Source organism: Haemaphysalis longicornis, unplaced genomic scaffold (genome assembly GCF_048455015.1).
Source record: "Haemaphysalis longicornis isolate Haplotype H1 unplaced genomic scaffold, Haemaphysalis longicornis Haplotype H1 scaffold_7, whole genome shotgun sequence".
NCBI lineage: Eukaryota > Metazoa > Arthropoda > Arachnida > Ixodida > Ixodidae > Haemaphysalis > Haemaphysalis longicornis.
Window position 1 is genome coordinate 129,649,509 of NW_027526422.1, and position 20,963 is coordinate 129,670,471.

At 44.4% G+C, this 20,963-nt stretch overlaps 1 protein-coding gene across 1 annotated transcript in view; it reads right to left on the reverse strand.

The window, feature by feature from the left end:
* The window catches only part of LOC144146972 (uncharacterized), a 31,457-nt gene extending 15,956 nt beyond the window's left edge, over positions 1-15,501 (reverse strand). Inside the window, exons 1-3 of the mRNA XM_077678961.1 lie at positions 15,253-15,501; positions 9,024-9,157; positions 6,573-6,634 (exon numbers count right to left, since the gene is read on the reverse strand). Coding sequence (XP_077535087.1) covers positions 6,573-6,634; positions 9,024-9,157; positions 15,253-15,357 — 301 coding nt within the window. The 5' untranslated portion in view covers positions 15,358-15,501. The remainder of the gene's footprint in view (positions 1-6,572; positions 6,635-9,023; positions 9,158-15,252) is intronic.
* Positions 15,502-20,963: the final 5,462 nt, after the last annotated feature.

Here is a 20,963-nt window from a genome sequence, read left to right on the forward strand (position 1 = left end):
AAAGTACACCCGTTTCCTCAGAAATAAGCGGTTTTCTCTAGTGTCATTTCAAGAGCGGCACAGCAATATTGTGACAACCAGAAAAAAAAGCAAAACAAGAACCATCATCGCAAGCAGAAGGCAATAATGTGCAGTGTTACGAAAGGCCTCTGCGCTAAGCTTCCAAGCGCTCCAATTGTCCAGTGTAGAGTGTCTAAATCCACTTTTGGCTTTTAACTTTTCTGCTTCTTCCCACAATCGAGTAATGTGGCTTTTATTTGTTTTTAGTGCAGTTGCTCCGCATCCAGTCTGTCCCTCTGGTGGTTCATGTGCAGTTATTTCCACGCACTACTGTTCCTATCGAACGCCGCTTCTGTATCCTAATCTCAGCTGTCTTCCGCACAAGTTGCACTCTCTAATAAAAGCCACTTATGTGCTATTCCCACGCCTCTCACGTCTCCTTGGGCCAACCCACGTCTTTATTTCAAAATGTTTAGGAGGTCCGCAAGTTCTTGCCGTGGAATTTGCGACATCCTGTGTGGTTTTTCCCTGCGTCACCATATCTCCTGCGCTGGTTGCATTCATGATTCTTGTCCTTGAAGTGTTTACGTGAATTGCGGATTGGTAGTATACAATTTTTAGTAAAAGAGGCAGCCTTCTGCTGAGTACTAGTTATTACAAGCGCCGTGGGAACTCAAGCCCAATATATTGTGCGTTTGATATAAGTAACGGCTCGTTAATTCGAACCCTAGGGGAACATCAAACTAATTCGAGTTAATGAAAGCTCGAACCAAAGAAAGTGAACTACAAAAGCCGTACAACGAGACTGCGGAAGCGTATAGCATGTCAGACATTAAACGCCTGAAAAAGGCTGGTACTCAATGCGGCCTTTTATGCTCGAAGGCGAACGTTAGCACTATTTTCTCCAACGAGTGAATGCAGCGAACGGCTTCCAGTGCCCCCAAACTGAAGAAGAGTCGGGTAGAATTCAACCCGACCATTACTTTCTCGTGATGTCAGCACTGGTACTTCGCCGGACACCTTGTCGTAGTCACTGGAAGCGGCAGGTTCTACGCTTATGACCTCCGAAATGATGCACTCTGAATGCGAGCCCCACACGGTGAACTCGTATCCAGAAGGACCGAGTTTGCAAAGGATATTCTTCTAAAACAACTGCTATGGTGGTTTTAGATTGTTTTTACCCTATTTACCTTCTCACACTGTTTTCCGCTCCTTCCCTGAGGCGACGCAACCTCAGGCGTACACAGCGGGCCCGTTTCTCTGGCCATGCACCAGGCCCCATGCTGGAAGCGCGGCGGCGCGTAGTTCTAATTTTCCGGGCGGAGTTCCCTCCCGTTTTAATCAGCGGGCTTTTCAATAGGCTTTTATGGAGACTTCGCCGGACCAAATCGTACATATCTAATATCAATCAACTCTAACGACGAAAGTTTGAATTGAAGAGCTTTCGCTCTGTGTTAGAGTGGTTTTTTGGGAGCAGTGACAAATTTTCCAAGGTTTGCATGGTACGTTTCTTGAAGCATTCATTCTTTTAGATAGTTTCTATTTATGAATGTTCAGCTCTAATGCTCCGACGCAGCTTTTTTGGTACATTTCTTGATGTAATATTTGCAGGGCTCCCATCCCTGAAGTGCTCAACGCATTTGGAAATCTCAACTTGCTAATATATTCTACCCTTACACCACCCTCAAGTTTTCAGCCAGATTTCAATAAATCCCCCTCCCCCCCCCCCCCCCCGGGCAGGCGCAAAATAACATCATATGGTGCAACCTTGTTCGATTGCCGTCCTGATATGTAACTCCTAGATGTAAAGCGTGGCATTTTTTGGTGATTACCCCCGCCCCCTGTGTTACATGGACCGTGCAACGCCATGAAGTTCCCACAACATGCAGAGTTGGCAGAAGTAACCCCTCAAATCTTTATAATGGGGCAACTAGAGATATTTGGTCGAACAAATTTTGAAAAACTAGAAAATGCGACACATATATACACATTACTTTCACAAAACCGAATTGACAAACTGAGATGTATGCACCTTATACATCTCCCTCGAAACCCAAGAATAACTAAAAAAGCTCCTCAGAAGAACGTAAAAAACCGTACAAAAATAGCGAAAAGGCCTGTCGCGTAACGCCATGCATTAGCACACAAATGCACCTTTCGCGTAACTAATGCATTTTCCCTTTGTAATAGCGCCAAAGAGATAAATGGTCGGACAGAAGTTCGAAAAAATAGGAAAAATAAAACGATTGAATTTGTTAGAAAAGGGGTCAGACAAACTCACATATACGTATCTCATACATCTCCCCCAAAAACAGATGAATAAACAAAAAAATGTTCGGAAAAGAACGTTCAAAATCAGAATACAAAAGAGCGGAAATTGCGAACCGTTCAATGGCCCGCATTTCCACAAAATTGAATATTTGACAAAGGCAACTTTAACCCTTATAAGAGCGTAAATGGAGATAATTTGCCGGACCGAATTCTGTTGAACCAAATTATTAAAAAACTATCAAAAATACAATTTTCAAAAAAGTGATCTGACAAAATCAAATATCTTATACATGACGCCAAAAAACCAAAGACAAAACAAAAAATTCAGCAAAGGAACTTTGAAAATGCGATTAAAGAAAACTCGCGAACCAACCAACTCTGCTGTAACCCTTGCACCCTCAGAAAAGTTTAATTGCAAAGTGAAGGCACGTTCTCGCAATAATGGTATAGATTTACATCATTGGCGAAAAGAAAAAAATCACCACTAATAAGAACAAAATAACCCAACGTCTTCTGGTTCCCATGAATTGAAGCGCAACAGAATAACACGGGCGAAGAACAGAGTAGAAGAGACAGCCGCCTGTCTCGAGTAGCGCCTGTCTCATCTACTCTGTTCTTCATGAGTGTTTTTTTTTTTGTGGCGCTTCAAATCATGCCAACTATTCACCAACTAGCCCAGCAAGAAGTTCTCGTTTTCTGGTTCTTATGGCAATATTGGGCAATAAATGACTTACACTCCTGACATGCAGTCTAACAGTGATATGCATTACTAGACAATTCCCTGTACTTCTGAAGATTTTCGGTATGGACGATAATAATATCAATGCATCTATTGTAGCTGTCATTCGAGAGCCGTGTAGAAGTCCTTTCTTGTATGCTTCGCAATGCTTATCAAATCGGTGTTGCTATACTCTGCCCATTTGTAGTTCCTGATGGACGGCATCAACGTCACTCAACGTTGTACAGCGTTTTCTAAACTCAGTCTGTTTCTTCAGTTGGTTGAAATGTTGAATGTCGCTTAATGGTTTGTTATCGCCATCGTGAAAAACTTTTATAGAACATAAAGCAGGCTGACATGTCTGTAGTTGTTAAGCTCTTTGGCATATTCCTATTTGGGAACTAGAATTAGGTGAGCGGTTATTGCAGGCTAGCGGTCCTTTTAGTCCTGAAATAATGTGACGATAATTTTGAGAAGGTTTCTTAGAACAATGACTTTATAATTATTCATACGTCCACGGTTTTTTCTTAGTCTGTGTGCAGCTTGCCCTCTCTTGATTCCTTTAAGCGACTTTTCGAACTCTCCTTTATTTGCCGGTGGGACCCCTCTGAGCAAGGTCTACTCCTTTTAGACGTGTTTTGTTGCTTAACTATACAAGAATAAACTCTCTTTATAACCTTTTCATCGTCACCACTTTCTTTTCATGAAACTGTCATATGCTTTTCACCAGTTTCATGATCTCAGCCAGGGTTTTCCGTACTTTTTGTTTTCTTCCTGGATACATACAGCTTAACTTTGCCAACAGCAAACTCTTTTAAAGCACAGCTTTACTACTTTCGTTCAGCGATTTCTTGGAGGATGCGCCATTGACCTTTTGACCGGAACACTCCCCCAGCGACACACCCCTCGAAGCGCATTGCGTGATTCGCGGGGACGACTGTTGGCGCCTGCGGGCGCCGACAGTGGTCGCCACCACCGCTGCGGCCAAGGCAGCCAACCACCCCTGCTGCTTCCCATGCATGCCGCGCTGGGTCGTTTCTGGCAACGGGACACGTCTCGCGCCCGGCGAAGAGGAATGGTGCGTTCGCCATGAATGAACACTGCGTCCGCCCCGACGAACGCCGCGTTCGCCCGGCCTCCTTCTGTGAGCGTTGCACGGAACCGAACGGCTTTGAGGTGTGGCCGGCAACACAGGTAAATCAAACGTTAACCAAGCGAAACCTGTACTCAAACAGACTAAGTCAAGCTTTTGTTTTCCATATCCAAGGTTAGCGGAGCTTAGCTGCAGCTATTTTTTGGTTATTTGAAGCTTCCTCCCATTTTTAACGTTTGTCGTCCTTTGGCATGTGTTAGGTCGCGATGTGAATAAACATGCTCGCGTCTGTTAATTGCCACAACTCCACAAATTCGATTAGCCGCTTTGTTTTCAACAGAAAGATTATCCGGACATTTTACCCGCCGCGGTGGCTCAGTGGCTAAGGCGTTGCGCTGCTGAGCACGAGGTCGCGGGTTCGATTCCCGGCCGCGGCGGCCGCTTTTCTGATGGAGGCGAAAAGCAAAAACGCCCGTGTGTACGAGATTTCGGCGCACGATAAAGATCCCCAGGTGGTCAAAATTAATCCGGAGCCCTCCACTACGGCGCGCCTCATCGCCTGCGTTGCGTCGGCGCGTTAAACCCCACAATCAATCAATCAATTATCCGGACATTTTGAATAACCGTCGTCGTTAGCTAGGTAGTTTACTATTCTCCATAATGTTTGGTGATTCTACACCTAAAGCTGATTTCGTTGTCATCGCAGTGATGTGGTCCTTCAAATACATGCTGTGTCGTAACAGTTTGTGAATTTGGTTAAGATCGGGAGTTTTGCTTCGATAAGGCTATTCTATATGCACATACACTACCACAGACACACAGCAAGACTGGCGTCTTGTTTTACAAGTATCGGCCATCACTTTTGAAACATGCGCCCACTCAACTCCTCAAATTTGTGTGATCACTGTCTAAACCCCGCTTAGCCTCTTGACTTCATGCAGAATACCTGCAACTGCACTTGGAGAGAAGTCGATTTCATCGGTGATTTTGACGTTTGCGCTTTTCTGTTTCCGTTCTATAATCGTTTGCTTGCGGAAAAATATGGATATTCTCAGGTTATTTTTCAGCCCAGCCTATCCAATGGATCCCTTTGGCTGTTCGGAGTACGGATTAAAAAAATTTTCGCGGCACGTTCGCACGCCTGCTTTTCCGTTTCTGCATTGAAATCTCCTATTAATATTATGTGGTGATGTTCGTTGCATTCCTTTCCCGATGAATATCCAGGTAGAAACCCGACGGCATGGTACTCCTAACTAGACGCTGCGGCATAGGCGTAAACTAGTCTTAGCTTCTATATTGGTTGTAGCCCGATCACTGAGACGACGACCCTCTTGGTACTGGTGCATTGTTACCCACGTTCTCGGCATCTCTTAGGAAACAAGGATTTTTACCGCATGCTCATTCATTTTCGAAGAACCCGGTAGTGCCGAATATGTGAAATACAGCAACTTGAAATTTCAACACCGCGATATTGGTCGTTCTTTTATATGAGCTCCCTATTTGTCATGGCTTTTATGCGCCAGGCGCGAAGTTTGACATCGCTTCGGTGCTTCTTTCACTTGGAGGGTGGTATCAGGTTACGTTCGTAATGTAGAGGGCTGTTGAGGTGGAATACCAACGCATCGATTGCCGGCTTGCACCGCGAAAGTTTCGTTTCTCTGCTTGTCGGACAAACCAGCATGTTATACCAAAATACTTTGCGAATTGTTTCATCATAAATTTAACATTCTCGAAGAAAGTATCCAGGCATGTCAGGTTTGGTGCAAAGCTAGTGAATTATTTATGTCAGGTTGCCACCGGTGTACAGTGCTCTATAAACATGAACGCGTGCTCTGAAAATGCCCTAAGGACGTAAGATGCAGCTTTTTTCGTGCGAGTGGTCTAGGTCCCCTGTTCGAAACACAGCTTTACGAACCTCGCGGTAAGATGCTGTTTGGCAAGCGAAGAGGCACTGAGTATCATATTGCCTGTGATATAACAAAGCTTATGCGGTGAAAGTTTCGCGCGCTGGATACTAACAGCGACCACACGTGAAGAGAAGTGTGGGGTCCTACACTTCCGTAGATCCGCAGAAATAAATCGTCATGGTGCACGCGCGATACTTCAAATCGCCGCAAAACGCCCCACTGACAAACCACGAATTATTGAAGCGCGGGCGGGAAGCAATGATGTGTTATAAAGAACGCCAATAAATCTTTACATGGACAGGTCAGAAACAATATTCCTAACCAATATTTCAAAAATAAGTGCAGGCCTTAAGAAGGTGTCTTGGAGGGCGTAGATACAGTCTTCTTGGCTTAGTTTTTCAGTACCTTTCGATTCGTGTGTATGTCGTTTCTAACGTGCAAATAATTTATGTTACGGATTACGTTTTTCACGCCCAGGAGAACGTCTATATTACATACATTATTGCGGAAAAGCGCGAAATGAGCCGGTTAGGAATAGTTAGCTGCATGGCTGTTGAGGCGAGATGTACGAGGGCCTACTTACCAACAGTAATGTTGACTTGATCTGGCTCCTTTGTAGGCGCAACCGTCTGCGTGGTTTCGAGCCTGAAAGTAGCAGCAAACGTTCTGTGAGAAGGAGCACTTCACTAATATTTGAGTCCTAAAAATATTTATAAAACATTGTGTAGTAGCCCCTCGAAATTAGTTACCCAAGCCAGCTTCTTCTCCTTTAAATAACCCCCTCTCTCTTTCTCTCTAACGGTGTAAAATATTAAAACAAAAGTAAAGGTACCATTGATAAACTATTCCAATATTTATACTAGATCTTCAAAAATACACGAGCATCTTGTCCTTCTCTTTAGCGGATTTAAGGCTCGGCCCAAAGCGTCCGCCTTGCTCCTGCTTGAGAAATTCTCAGGGTGGCGTTTCTCAGAAGTTTCTTGCACACCGCGCCAATTGCCCTTCGTCCTTTAGAGGGGCTATGCAGACAAAGTCAAAATTTGTTTTAGTCGAAATAATTTGTGTTTTATAATGCCCCCAGCGCTCACCCGGATGCAAACGAAGCTTTATTCACTGATAAATTAATCAATTCAAGTTAAAATTTTGATTTTCTCGCTACATCGTGAGTTCTTGCGGTCTGCAATGACATCACAGGGACCGACCGCTCATCAGCCGATTTCGAAGCCGTGTTTATCGTTAGTGAACATCAATGGCGCCACCATACCGCGTCAAGCCATTTTCTGCCTTTGGTTTGTTTTTGACTGTATTCAAACCTCGCTTGTTTTTGTTCTGGGAGAAAATAATCGTTTGGTGAAAGACACTGCTCGCTCGAGAAATATGATCGCGTAAGACACCATTGCTTGCGTCCATCGGCCAGTGTCGTCTGACACAACGCCAAAGCATCGCAGTGCTATGGAGCTAAACAAACCATAGTGCGCGCTGTACAATCAATCGCTACTTCTATGTTTACGTGGGCTTTCGTAACTTCCACTGTTTGTCTCACCACTCTTACTGCTTTAAAAAGAATGTGCCCTAAATTTATGTGTAAATATCTTGTTCGGCAAGCTTATAAGATCGGCTTATATGCGTTTGTTTTTCCGACTTTTGTGAAGGGAATAGGCCAGTCATTTTTTGTGCATTATTTGTTTTGTTTAGACCTATCTGAACGAACTGTTCACACTTTCTGCAAGCGCTGTCATTACTTTCCCTGTATATTATACAACAATCTGTGCCAATTTAAGTTACACATATTGTACACTTTCCTAACTGCTGTGTGCCATAAACTGCATCTCTTAAGTTGTTCGGTGATGATGTATGATGCCAATTTATACATACTTAGTTCTTGTTTTTTTGTTACTCATGGTTCGCGCTCACCTTTTGGCACGTTTCGCCCATTTACTTGTTGTATATGTCTTTGTTAGCCCCCCTTATCAATGCCCTAACCAAAAGCCTGTAAGATACCTGTAAATAAATAAATAAATAAATAAATAAATCGCAGAGCTGATTGGTATGATATCATAGGTTGTGTTGCGGGAAATGAGCTAGTGGCTAGCACGGCGATTCACATTTTTCCTAATTATATAGCTTATTTGAGCGACGTTTACCTTAAAAGTGGTGTCAGTATGATTCTAACGAGGCAATCTTTTCTATGAGCCAAACTTGTGTTTTGTCTTCATGGCCCCTTTAAGCATGTCAGCAGCCACATTTGGTAGCTTTGGCATAGGTGTTATTGGTTTGTCGTTCGCTTGCTTGGCAACTTGTATTGGCATCCTAAGAATTTATTCGCCTTTCCTCCGGTTTCTATTCGTTCCGCTTTTGTCGCCCGCGCTGGCCGTCATTGGTCAGCTTTTATGCATCAGTTCAAAACAGCTCGTTATATTACCGCATCAGTGAGCTACAACAACAACAACGAACATTTATTGAAAGGGATGGCTCAAGGCCACATGGGGAAGAGGAGGGAGGGGAGATGAAGACCTCAATAGTGTCCTAACATGGAGGAGTCCAGAACGAACCGCCAAAGTGCGGATAAAGTCTGTTTGATGCGGCCCTTCGGACGGATCCAGTCCTCGTAAGCGAGTACCCAGGCAGGCCGATGTGTCTCACGTGGCCCTACGAGACCTATGCAGTCCCATACAAGGTGATGGATGGTTGGCTTCAGTGACTGCCCACATGCGTAGCAGACGTACGTAGGGTCGGATGGTGATGCCAGCGCACATGAAAGGTCTTCGGAAGCTGCTGCAGTGGAATTGCCGCTCCTCATTGTTCTATTCGAGGCGTGCCTCCACCTGGCCACGACGTCATCTGTTAAAGCGTATCCGGAGCGCGCACGGTTCAGGAAGACATGTGCAGCGCGGCTAAGCCCAGGAGGCACTGGGTCCGGGTTGATGGGCACTGTTGAAAGGATCTCCTGTCGGCGGCGCTGTTTGCGGCAGCGGCGTTCGCCATCGGGATGTACTACAGGATACAAAATCAAGAAAACAGCCAAAATGCTCACTCTAATATTCCCGTCTTCGACTTGTAAGTGACGACGTACGTTCCATTGTCCAGGTGCTTTTGGCGAACGCACAATCCCAATGTAAAATCAGTCGAAGCGCGTGCAAGGTAGATGGTTTTAAATGAGCTGTAAATCTAAACGGAAGAAGAACATAAAAAGTTTGAATAAAAGTTTGGTTGTCCTCACGCCGCGATTTACAATGGATAGTAGGTCGCCGATAAAGCAGCGTTAAGCACCACTTTGAAGGGCAAGACATGAAAGGGGCATTTTGATGAGCGGATTGATTGGGGTCAGCAAAAAACGATAGACATTTGGTTTGACTTGGTTGCGACCATGGTAAACCACTGGCGTATTGACGCTAACCTAATGGGGGATGATTTAATTGGGGTGCACGTATGCTATTATTAATGGACTAGGGGTAAAATAGTTATCGCTTTCCCCTGAGATCAGTGACTCAGCAGCTTGATACAATAAATGCGATGCAGGCAATTATGGTTGCAGTATGCCTAGTTTCAAAAAAGTAGGCAATTATGGTTCCAATACTGCTTGTTGTGAAACTGTCGCTTTAACGTAACAATAATAACACAAAGGAGCACGGGATAATGACCCTCTGTCAATCCCAATCTCTCTCTTACCCCTCTTGTTTTGTTTACATTTGAGACGTTGCCGGCGTTAACTATCTAACAAAAAATTTCGCCGCTTCTTTCTAGGGGTGGGGGTTCACGCGTATGTTATACTTGTTATAAATTTGCTTTCTTGGGACTTTTTTTTAGTTTTTCTATGTTCCTTTTCTCCAACGGCTCCTACTTTGGTGTTATCGTCAATTGCTTGTCCCGATACGGTATTAACCTCCTTTATGTATTGTAGTATCCTTGTTACCGCCAGTTAACGTCGTGAATTCGTTGTCAAGCCTGAGTGAAAACTCCAGAGCTTTTTTTGTGAGTAGCAACAGTGCAGGGTCTCTCAAGCAGTTGTTGCGCAGCGGACTGAGCAAGGTGTTTATTTTCTTTTTGGGCATTCCGCTCCTTTAAACAGGTCAAAGTATTTTTTTTTTCAAACTTACTTGCCCTTGGAGACTTGTGATTTTTTGATAAACATCCGCTCTTCCCTTTCAGTCACCGAATAAATCTCGAGGTACAGCGGAATTGCAATGTATGTTAGTCCAGTTGTGTAGGGTGAAATGCCCAAAAAGTTTGTCATTGGTTCGAAATTACAAAGCAGCTGGAAAGATTCTCCAACGATGATGTCCTAATGCGAATGCAATAAATTCCCCATTACCAGAAAATTTGGCGTCAGCGTTATGGAGTGAAGGGTTCGAACTGGTCGATGGCGCAACGAAAATAAAAGAGGAGAAACAAAAATTGGGCCAATCTCGTTCCGGGATCGGAACCTGGACGTAGAGAATGTGGGTTTAAAACACTGCCCCGCCCAGCGGCTGACCCTTCGCTCTACCTAAACAAATGTTTCCTTGTGAATGCGTTAGAGCCTTCTACATGAAAAATTTTGTTCAAGACAGGTACGCTAGTTTGGAGCGGTAATTAGCATTCTCAATGTACACTTTCCGCAAACGCTGGTCTTAGCACCGTACGTCTAGGGCCAGCATAGGCGATTGAAGTAGCCTATGGGTCGTGGTAAGAGAAATATCAAATTTGTGGCAGGGAAAAGAGATGACGACGACGGTAGTGAGAGGACGAAATATTTCGCCTCACTGGTGATCTACAGCGGAAAACAGAGAAGCAAAATGCAAAGGTACGAAACACTTTGGCGCTACTTTCACATATGGAGGTCTAACAAAGGCGATTGGCCAGGCGTCTTTGCAATATAAACACAGCGAGGAGCGGCACAAAAAGAGAAAGATGTTACGGGGATGCATTAAAGCGCTGGTGAAGAGCTTTTCAAAAAAAATTGTTGAGGGCAATACTTTACGGTTTTCTTGACGCTTAATTCGAAAAACATGTTTATTTTATGTGTAAATACCGCCAAACCATCGTCTTCGTCAAAATAAACGACTCCTGCCCGGGGGCTCAGTCAGAGTCCTGGCTCCCTTTCGCCATTGGCCGGCGGCAGATGACGTCTTATTCGGAAGTGCCAGCGCTGCGGTGACCGCTCGTCCTGAAGATCTTAATGTGTTGCCGTTCAGATACGCGCCAGAAGGTCCTCAGGTCAATGCAGGGCTCACACAATCTCTCCTTGTAATAGGAGAGCCTTGGGGAAGTATAAACCCAACAAGTTCGCTCGGGGCGGGCTTTAAAATGGGGTTCTCTTCCAACGACTCAATGCCGACTTCTGCTTCTCGGGGGCAGGGAAGTTGTGCAGATATTGGTTCGCCGCTTTCACTACCAGCGCTAGTCACAATTACTAGCACAAATTTTAACACACCATCATTTTCTTCCTCAAATGTGGAAATTTATTTTTACATTCGGAGAGGCGGCAACAAGCTCTGTGCAGCGGCCTGCGATGTGCGCAGGCAGCAGTTATTAATGCGGCCGCCGCCGGTCACTGCGTCGCGCGGAGGTGCTGGTGCCGGGCCGGAGGTGCTGGTGCCATGGTGGCATTGCTACACATACTCAGTTTTAGAATACGGGAACTGACCGTTGGTGTACCCCAAAAGGTAGAGGAACCCAAGCGCAGCACGCTGGTCCCCGACGAGCTTTAGAACGCCTTCCCTAACTGCTCCAGCCGGCTCACGTTGCGCGGATCGCCGCTGATGTTGGGAACTTTAGGCTTAGCACGGAGGCATATATTTGATCGCTACTCTCCCTATAATTGCGAATAACTATCCTCAAAACACTTTTTTCACCCCACTATCAGCCCCTTTCTCGCATGTGGAACGCTAGTTTCACGTTGATAGTCATCATAGGGATCGGTGCTATGTTCATTCTCGCCCGCAGGTAACACCATCCATCGGGCTCTCGCCGCATCCCGTGCTCGGGCAGGTTCCTTTGCTGCCGGCAACGAGCCTCCTCGAGCGATCGGCGCTCCGCACTCGCGATACGAATTTGATCAACCCTTTCAAAATCACCTTAGATGAGAATCCCTAGCACAATTTTCCACCACCCTATCATCCACTCTTTTGCACATTTCCTTGCTTCTCGCGACGGCCTTGATTATGGACGGCCGCGAAGAGCGGTTGCATCCACGGCATGTGTGGTTCGAGTCGTCTCGTGGGCCGTGCAGGCGTAACGACCGGTGAGTGTGCGGAGCACTTCCGCGCGCAGAAAACGCGTCATGCTTTACAGCTTGCTTGATTTCTTCTAAAATCTACCTACTTAGCTAAGCGGTCGTGACAGCCGACAACATTGGCCGGGAAAAAGAGCAAGAAGTTGGGACCCACAGCTGTGCGGTCCCACAAACTTTCTAATCCACTTATAATAAGGGATCAAGAACTTGGGGTACCTCTCTATTTGTTTGAGCCCGTCGCATTGTGTGTGAACGACAGTGCACCCGACGACACGGGCGCTCGAGTAGGAGATCTGGTATATAGGAGTCTTTTTAGCGAATCACACAGTAGCATTACGGTTTAAAAATCGACACGGAAACAGCTCTAGAGAATAAAGATTGAAAAAGTGCAGATTTCACGCCTGCCTAATTCGGAACTTTGCCCAGAAAGATGGGACACAGCGAAGCGGCGGCGCACGTCGCTGGCTGTCTGGCGAATTTGACGCAACTTCCGGTCGCTGCCTCTCGGTTTCTATATCTTTCGGCGATGCGGGAGGGAGTAGTGAGCGGGGCGTAAGGTCAACTTTGTCGCGACGAATACCGCTGTCCCCAAGCTAAAAATGCCGAAAAAATGTTTGTAGGAATAATTTGACCAATGTAATATTTTAAAAAGTACAGTTTTATCCGTTTTTAAAAGCGCTTCAGTAGCCCTTTGAGAGGACGCAATGGCACCACTGGAGACCTGCAGGAGTAATTTGCCCATGATAATTGCACAAACTAACAAATCACGTCTACACTAATATTGGTCAACAAGGTCGGTTTGGGTTGGGTTGGCTTAGGTGAGGTTAGGTTACGTAACGTAGGGTTAGGTTAAAATAGCCGTGTTTTTTTCAAGCAAAACAATGTTTTCTGTGTGCTTTTTAAATTTTTTGGTCCTGATAAACATACAAACAAGCCATAGATCTGATCATGCAAGTGTTAACTGGTCTCTAATGGTGCGAGTAATTATGGCACCTGGCAATGCAAAATTTCAGATTGAGCAGAAACAAACCTCTTTTTGGCCTGCTTTCATTAACGTTGTGACCACATGAGCCCAAAAACAATGCATGATCTTCGTAGTGCATACATTTTTAGATTTACAAGATTCAGGATACAACTAGGAGCTACGCTTTTTTAACGTGAATGTCGGACTTTCGTTTTCACAGGAGATTCTTTTTTGTAGCTTTCCGCCCCGATAAGGCGCAAAAATGGTGACGTCTACCGCAAAAGGCATATTTGAAGAAGAATTGCCCCCAAGACTAGGTGTTTTCTTTTTGTTCTTTATGTGTTAGAAGAACGTTTATGCGATGGCGTCCATTGACACCCCCAGGGCCGAAAGGGCTAACAGCAAAAATGGTGCACCCCTCCATTTAACGACCGCCATGATTAAACGCCAAGCATACTCATGAGAGATTACCTGGCGGTCGTCTGAGCTTGAAGTTTGACTCGCAGACGGTTCGGAGTTTTGGTCGGAGCGGCTTTGACTCCGTTCTTTTTTGGATTTCGCACGAAGAAAGCTTCGCTTTCAACCGTCTCCTTGTTAATATTAAGGGGTGCATCATATTGCTGTCTAACTTTGCACGTCCATGCACCCTTGTAGACATCCAGACTAATTTGACCATTAACTGGCTTTTGCGCCCCATGAATATTTACTAACAGTGTCCCGTAAAACGCTTTCTCAACTAACGACTTTTTTATGGTTCAAAAAACAATTGAGCACTGTTTCATTGACTGCAAAGTACCTGTATTGCTCTGCGATGGGCTTCCACGGACATTTCAAAAGTTATTTCTACCTCATAAGTACCCCACATTCTGCGGTACCTTGTAGCTTCATGAATTAGCAGCTTTGTCACCTGTTATGTTTTATGACCCTACACAGTTTGGAAAAAAAATGTGCGTGTTAGACCAACACGCGGAGCCGATGGTATCTTTCTAGATGCACTTTAGTTAAATGATAATTAGGCTAAACGGCTATTATGACTAAGATAATTTTAGACTGGATAGGTACCCTGTCCTACAGCGATGTGTATCATTGGGGACAATTGTTGTGAATATCGTGAAGCGAGAATTGTGAATATTTTGTTCACCGAATACCACATTACCCGTTTCGTGTTGTACATTCAGCGCCATAATCTGTAAATAGTTCAGGTACATATGCTTCCCTATTCTAAATAAATTTTATGTTAGAAGAAAAAAATGTCGTAATGCGGCTTCACAACGCGAGAGACCAACGCCCGATTCGGACCACAGAAACCTTTCTTTTTTTTCACATCGCCCACCGCAGAGAAAGTTGGTTTTTCTTAAGTATCATTTGGACGAAACTTACGCCATCGGTGAGACATAGAAACCTTCGATTTAACAAGAGAACCCCGCAATGGCAAGGGATCATGTCCAAAGTTATGAAAGGACGAGCTCCCACCACTGAACATGGGTCTGCTTTTTGTCCTGTCTCTACTGCGATATATTCTGTATCGTCTACCTCATGCGCTGTTTCTCCGGGCGATGAGGCATGTGACTGTAACACTGCAAGGCACCCTGCCCTGATCCTTGGGGTACAAATTAGTATGCCTCTTAGCGTGATGTCGGGGGCCTAATTCCCCCATCATTCATAGTAGCCGAGCAAGATATACAGGTCCAGACAACAGTTCCCCAGTCACAAAGCGCTGTGAAAAACTTCTCAGTTCTCGGCCATCTAGGGCATGTGCAAAAATAATCCAGGCTTTTAAGGTGGATTATTATATAAACGCTACGCCATGGAATGTAGAAGCCTTTGAACTTATTCGGCTTTGTTGGGTTGTAATGCTTTGCACTGAGGCTTTATCAGCAAGTCTTTGCGTTCGCAAAACGAGGTACAACGCTGAAGAGCGCCGGAATATTTGATTGTTCGAAGCTGCCATAATACTGAAACTGCTCTTGATGCTTCAATGGTTGCACCGCGTTTCTTTTAATTGACGTTGTTTTACGACAGTCATTTAGCCCAGGCAACGATTTCGCCTACTTTGCCTGACCACCAAGTAACATGTTGTCTTACCAGTGATGCGTTGCATCGCTGAACAGTAGTTCCGCCGCATGTCTCCGCATTAACAGCCATTGGCATGACCATGCAAAAGAGATAGGGAGCGAAAAGTAAAACCATCTCGTTCGTAAGAACCGCCGTGCCACCAGTTGGAAACTCGTATTCAAACGAAGTCTCTTAAGTTATCTGCTGGGTTGAAGTGTAGCCTAAATTCCCGTCTCTGTACGAGTCGTTCCGCACGGTTCCCACGTCGCAACACTTACGCTCTCCAGCATAAATACCCTCTTTGTTAAAAACGCACAAAAAAATTATAATTAATGCGCCCATACCACAGAGCTTAGGTTTCCTGTTTTTTTATGTTTTGACTGTTTTCAGTACGCACGTTATGTGGCTTGTACTTGCTACACGTGCGCTTAGGTACCTTTACTTGGATACGAGTGATGTGGATGCACCTTACGCACGTGCGCACTCTTCCAAACAAGCGTTTGCTTTTCCAGAGTAATTTATCATTTTATTAATGGCTTACCTTGTTATTCCCAGTGACAAGAAAATTGCGGTCTTTCCATCGTGATGACAAAATAGGAACACTTGTGGCTGCTCCGCTCTGGAAAAAAAGGGAGCTAGGGTATGTCCTGTCCTGAAATTGGATATATGTTTTGAAGCAGGGAGGAAAACTTGTGGTATGACGTTCTGGCAAATGCTAGGGTGTGTAAAATATAGTCAACTGGTCCTGTCTGATTAACAGTTTAATTTACGCGTACTACGTTCTGCCTCATCGAGGTTTTTCCTGTTTGCGCATGCACGTGCCTCTGTCCCGGAAACTGGGTTTCGAGTTTAACCTTGCGTAGAAAAGTACGCACACATATTCCAAAAGCCATGTCGCTTTCAGGAGAGGTATTTGCCTGTAAAGTATATGCGAATGCTGCACGAACCCAACACATTTTGTATAAGTGGTCAGCCCCAGGAAAATTCGTCTTGTGCTGATGACGCGAGTAGTCGTTATGACATAAATAAATATATTACACTTAAATTGAGTTTATTTTCAGTGGCCCGTGACTGCCATAATCTTTTACGTCAAAAGACAGCGAGTGAACTGCAGCATGTCGTCGTGTCCGTGCTGATCTCAGTACTCTATAAGTAATTACCCAGTACCCCCTTGAAACAGGCTTTTCAAATTGGTGTAGTGGTGTGACGGACTTTTCCGTACTCACCATATCTATCCAAGCTGAATGTCTACAGTGTGAACTGCGCATCACTGCCTCACTAAACTGCGCATTTTGTGAATCAAACCCTAACACTTCAACTGTGTGCATTGTGTGAATTGTGGTGTTTACCTTTCCGCACCTTTACTGCCAACCAGTACCTCATGGCATATTGTTTCTATAAATTGTTACACCGACTCGTATCGTAAACAGGAATTGTGAACGTTTGAGAAAACCACTTGCTAGAACGACGTATGGCGGCGGTGAACTGTGGTGTTATTAATCAATCAATCAATCAATCAATCAATCAATCAATCAATCAATCAATCAATCATGTTTATTTACGTGCCCAGGAAGAGCCAGAGGCCTGAGTGCTGGCGCGCGGATAGTTACATGAAAACAAAATACAAGAAACACATTGCAAGAAACAAACAAGCGACAAGACACACACAAATTGAAGTAGTGAAAATGACAGAATAAAGCACAGGCGGGGCCTGGGTACAGGTAAAAAAAAAGAAGATGCCTTTGTGGCTAAGCTTATTGTAAAGACCACACAACCAGCAGAGAACAAAGTTTGACAGCAAAACGACAAAAACGATGACAAGAGTATAGAGACAAATGATAAGACAAGCATGATAAGTAAACAGTTTCAAAAATAGGCAACTATCTATTGGTTAAACAGAACCGCAGAGAAACCAAATTCCACCATTGAAAGAAAAAAAAACGAACGACAGAGATATCATAGATATTTAACATACTGTATTGAACAGCGCAGTACGGTAAATTGTAAAGGAACTCAAGGATATCAAGGTTTTCAGAGAAGCGGTTATAACAATTCTGTTTTCTGCGCACAGGAGAATGATTGGAGTTGCGCGCAGCGCTCAAAAAAGAGCGATGCGACCTGGTTGGCCTTTGTGGAACAATAATAATAATATAATATTAATATAAAATCATGGTAATAATAATAATACTAACCAATCAATCAATCAATCAATGTTTATTAGAGTGCCCAGGAACAGCCGAGGCCTTGGTTCTGGCGCACTGAGGAAGACAAAATGCGGCACTAATATACAGCAGAAACTCACAATATTGTTACGTGACGGCAGGACGCAGGAAATGAACCATGAAAGATGCAAGTGATGTATTTACACTATACTACACGATGTCGGCCATGAGAGAGCCCGCCCAGCTGGGTCTTCGTCTTCTTCTCTGGAGATTGGAGATTGCTCTCTTCTTCTTTCCGTGACACGTCCCCCTCGTCGAAAGCGACCGTCCCGGTCGAGGCCGTCGGAAATGTACAGATGCGGTGAAAATGAACGAGGAGAGGAAAAGTGGAAAAGTCCTTGCCGCCACGGATGAAGATGATGGTCGTGGTTAGAACTGGCCCAAGTGCATCAATGCCCGCCGACACAGTGAAACAACGTCCAAAGTCCTCGGAGATGCGTCGGAGTTCTGGGCAGGGGAACAGCGTCGTCTTCTTTGTAGGTCGCGGCTGGTCACGTCGTTTGTTCTCGGCAAGTCACAGGCTGGGGACGCGGGGCTGGGGAATGGTGCGTCCATGGCTCACAGGGGCTGGGGCGGGCCGACGCATTCCAAGAGCCTTTCAGCGATGTTCAAGCAGCCGAGACGAAGCGAAGCTGGGGCCAGGTTGAGGATCAACTCCGCAACCTCCACCAAAACATGTTACGTGACGGCAGGACGCAGGAAATGAACCATGGAAGATGCTAGTGATGTCTTTACACTATACTACACGATGTTGGCCATGAGAGAGCCTGCCCAGCTGGGTCTTCGTCTTCTTCTCTGGAGATTGGAGATTGCTCTCTTCTTCTTTCCGTTACAATATAAACAGTCAACGAGAAGAATGAGCGAAGAAAAAAAACGAGCAATAAAACCCTAAGGATAATAAAAAAGGTATTCCAACCAAAATTAGACGATTAAGAAACTCTAATGGTGGATCAATGGCAAAAGTATGTGGAACAATGGTCACAGCAGTTGGGTGAAGTAAGCAGACATAAAAACATATTCGCAGATATAGGCGAAAACACAAAGCTTCAATTAGACATGGATGTATGAAACAAAATACAGGAACTGATTTATGAAATTACAGCACCAGAAGATGGAAAGTACCAGACGCATCACTGTGCCTCCTCGCAGCACAATAAATCGGGTACGATGGAAGCCAAGTAGCATACCGTAATATATGACAAGTCAATGAAGCAATTACAGCCACAAAGTCACGAATATATAGGACTTACAAACAAGAAACAAGAACTATGAAGACATTGCACACATAAAAACGACATAAAAAAAACTACAAAAAAACTGTGCCGAAAAGAAGAGTAATTATTGTATCACAGCTAATAACCCAGTCAAAAACTCCCGAAGGGGACGTTGAAATATATAAAGTTTCCCAGAGTGACAGTTATATAGACGCTGCACTCTTTGGAGGGCGAATGGGTGTTGAGTGCTGTAGCATTATGGAAAGGGGGGGTAAACCTTGTTGGTTTTTGCGAAACACGAAGGCTGATTTGTGGGAGTAGTTCCTGGCATGTGATAATACCATGAAGCAGTTTATATAGAAAAAGAACATCTAGGCGGGTTCACCGACAACTCAGAGAGAGAGGTAATGGGAATCTGGATACTGCTAAGGCAGTCTCTGGAGGCCCAGAGGAAAAACGATGCCTGTATATTGATAGAAATTTGGTCTGAACACGCTCTATACGTTCGCTGTTAGAATTGCAGGTTCCATTCCACACGACCGAGGCATATTCTAGTTGAGGAATACAAAGTGTTTTGAATAGTTTCAGGAATGAATTAGGAGACCGAAAGTCCTGTGCAAATCTGCATACAGCATCAAGAGAGCGAAGAGCCCGACGAGTAAGTTGATCGACATGGGGCGAGAAAGTTAAGGCGCTGTCAAAGAGCACTCCAAGGTCTCTGATACCATCTACTCCAGACAGGGGGCCGCCGTCAATGGTGTAAGGAAATTAAATATGTTCGTTTTTCGGCTATAAGAGATGACCTTTGTTTTTTTTGGATTAAGATTTCATCTATTCTCTGAACACCATTTAGAGAACGAGGACACATCTTTGTTTAGGGAAACACAGTCCTCAGAAGACTCAATACGTTTGAATATTTTGATGTCGTCAGCATAGACTAGAAACGAAGACTTCTTGATTGCAGCTGACACATCGTTTATAAAAATAGAAAACAGAGGGCCCACCACAGAGCCTTGGACACACCACTTTTTCTGTACATAGCGGACTTCTTGCCGTGAACACTCACATAACAAAACCGATTGTGTAGATAACTCCACAACAATGCCGCGAGTGGTGCATCAATAAAAGCTTATTAAGTAACAACGAGTGGCAGATAACATCGAATGTCTTGCTCAGGTCGCAGTATACAACGTCCAACTGGCCTCTCTCTGAAACTGCTGCGGAGGCCTGCTCCATGAAGCAGGCGAGGTTTGTTGTTGTCGACTTTGCCGATATAAAACCATGCTGGTTAGGTATAAAGACGTTTTGTACAGAACTTGATAAGACTTCGTGAAGCGCTGCCTCAAACAGCTTGGAGCAGACACAAAGGAGAGAAACAGCCCTATAATTTGTTGCGTCAGACGTCGGGCCTGGCTTTAAAATTGGACGCACTCGAGATATTTTCCACGTGCGAGGGAAGACATTTGTTTTCAGACAATTATTGAATATATAAGTTAGAACAGGTACAAAAATACTGCCATAGGTTTTAACAATGGCTGGAGGGATTCTGTCAGGGCCACAGGACAAAGATGGTTTCATGTGCTTTAGGCTCTCAAGAACCAGCTTTTCGTCTAATAGTATAAGGCGTGGGACTTGTACATGGTTTAACAAAAGGTTCATTACCGTCTCATCGTCTCAATAATAACAATCAATCAATCAATCAATCAATCAATCAATCAATCAATCAATAAATCAATCAATCAATCAATCAATCAATCACTCAATCAACCTTTATTTTCAGTGCCCAGGAACAACCCTAAGGTCTTGGTGCTGGCACACCATATACAACACATTATTAAAAGAAACTTAAGACAGCACGGCACAACACACAAAATCCCCGATATGACAGAAAAGCAAAAAAACAGCGTTGCAAGCTATGGCACTCGGCCAGCGAAACTTTCAAGGCACTTGAAAAAAGGAAATATACAACAAAATACACAGTGCACATGATGGAGACAGAGTGTACATACAGAACGAGAGTTTTGATTTTTGAAAAGTCACACTGCAATAAAGTATTACCCTAAAACGAGCGATCCTTTGCGATGTCCCATCTTGTCGAGACACAGCAAACAGAGCAACAAGTTTGACAGAACAATAGCGAAAAAAAAACAATGGCAGGAGTATAGACATAAATGATCAGACCAACAAATCGCAGAGATAATAAAAATGATGAATGAAACAACAAATAATTGTTTATTAGTGGGTCAAGGGACGATGTGCTGGTGCGAAAAGAAAGAAAAGTGCATATCTCAGAAAAATATAGAAA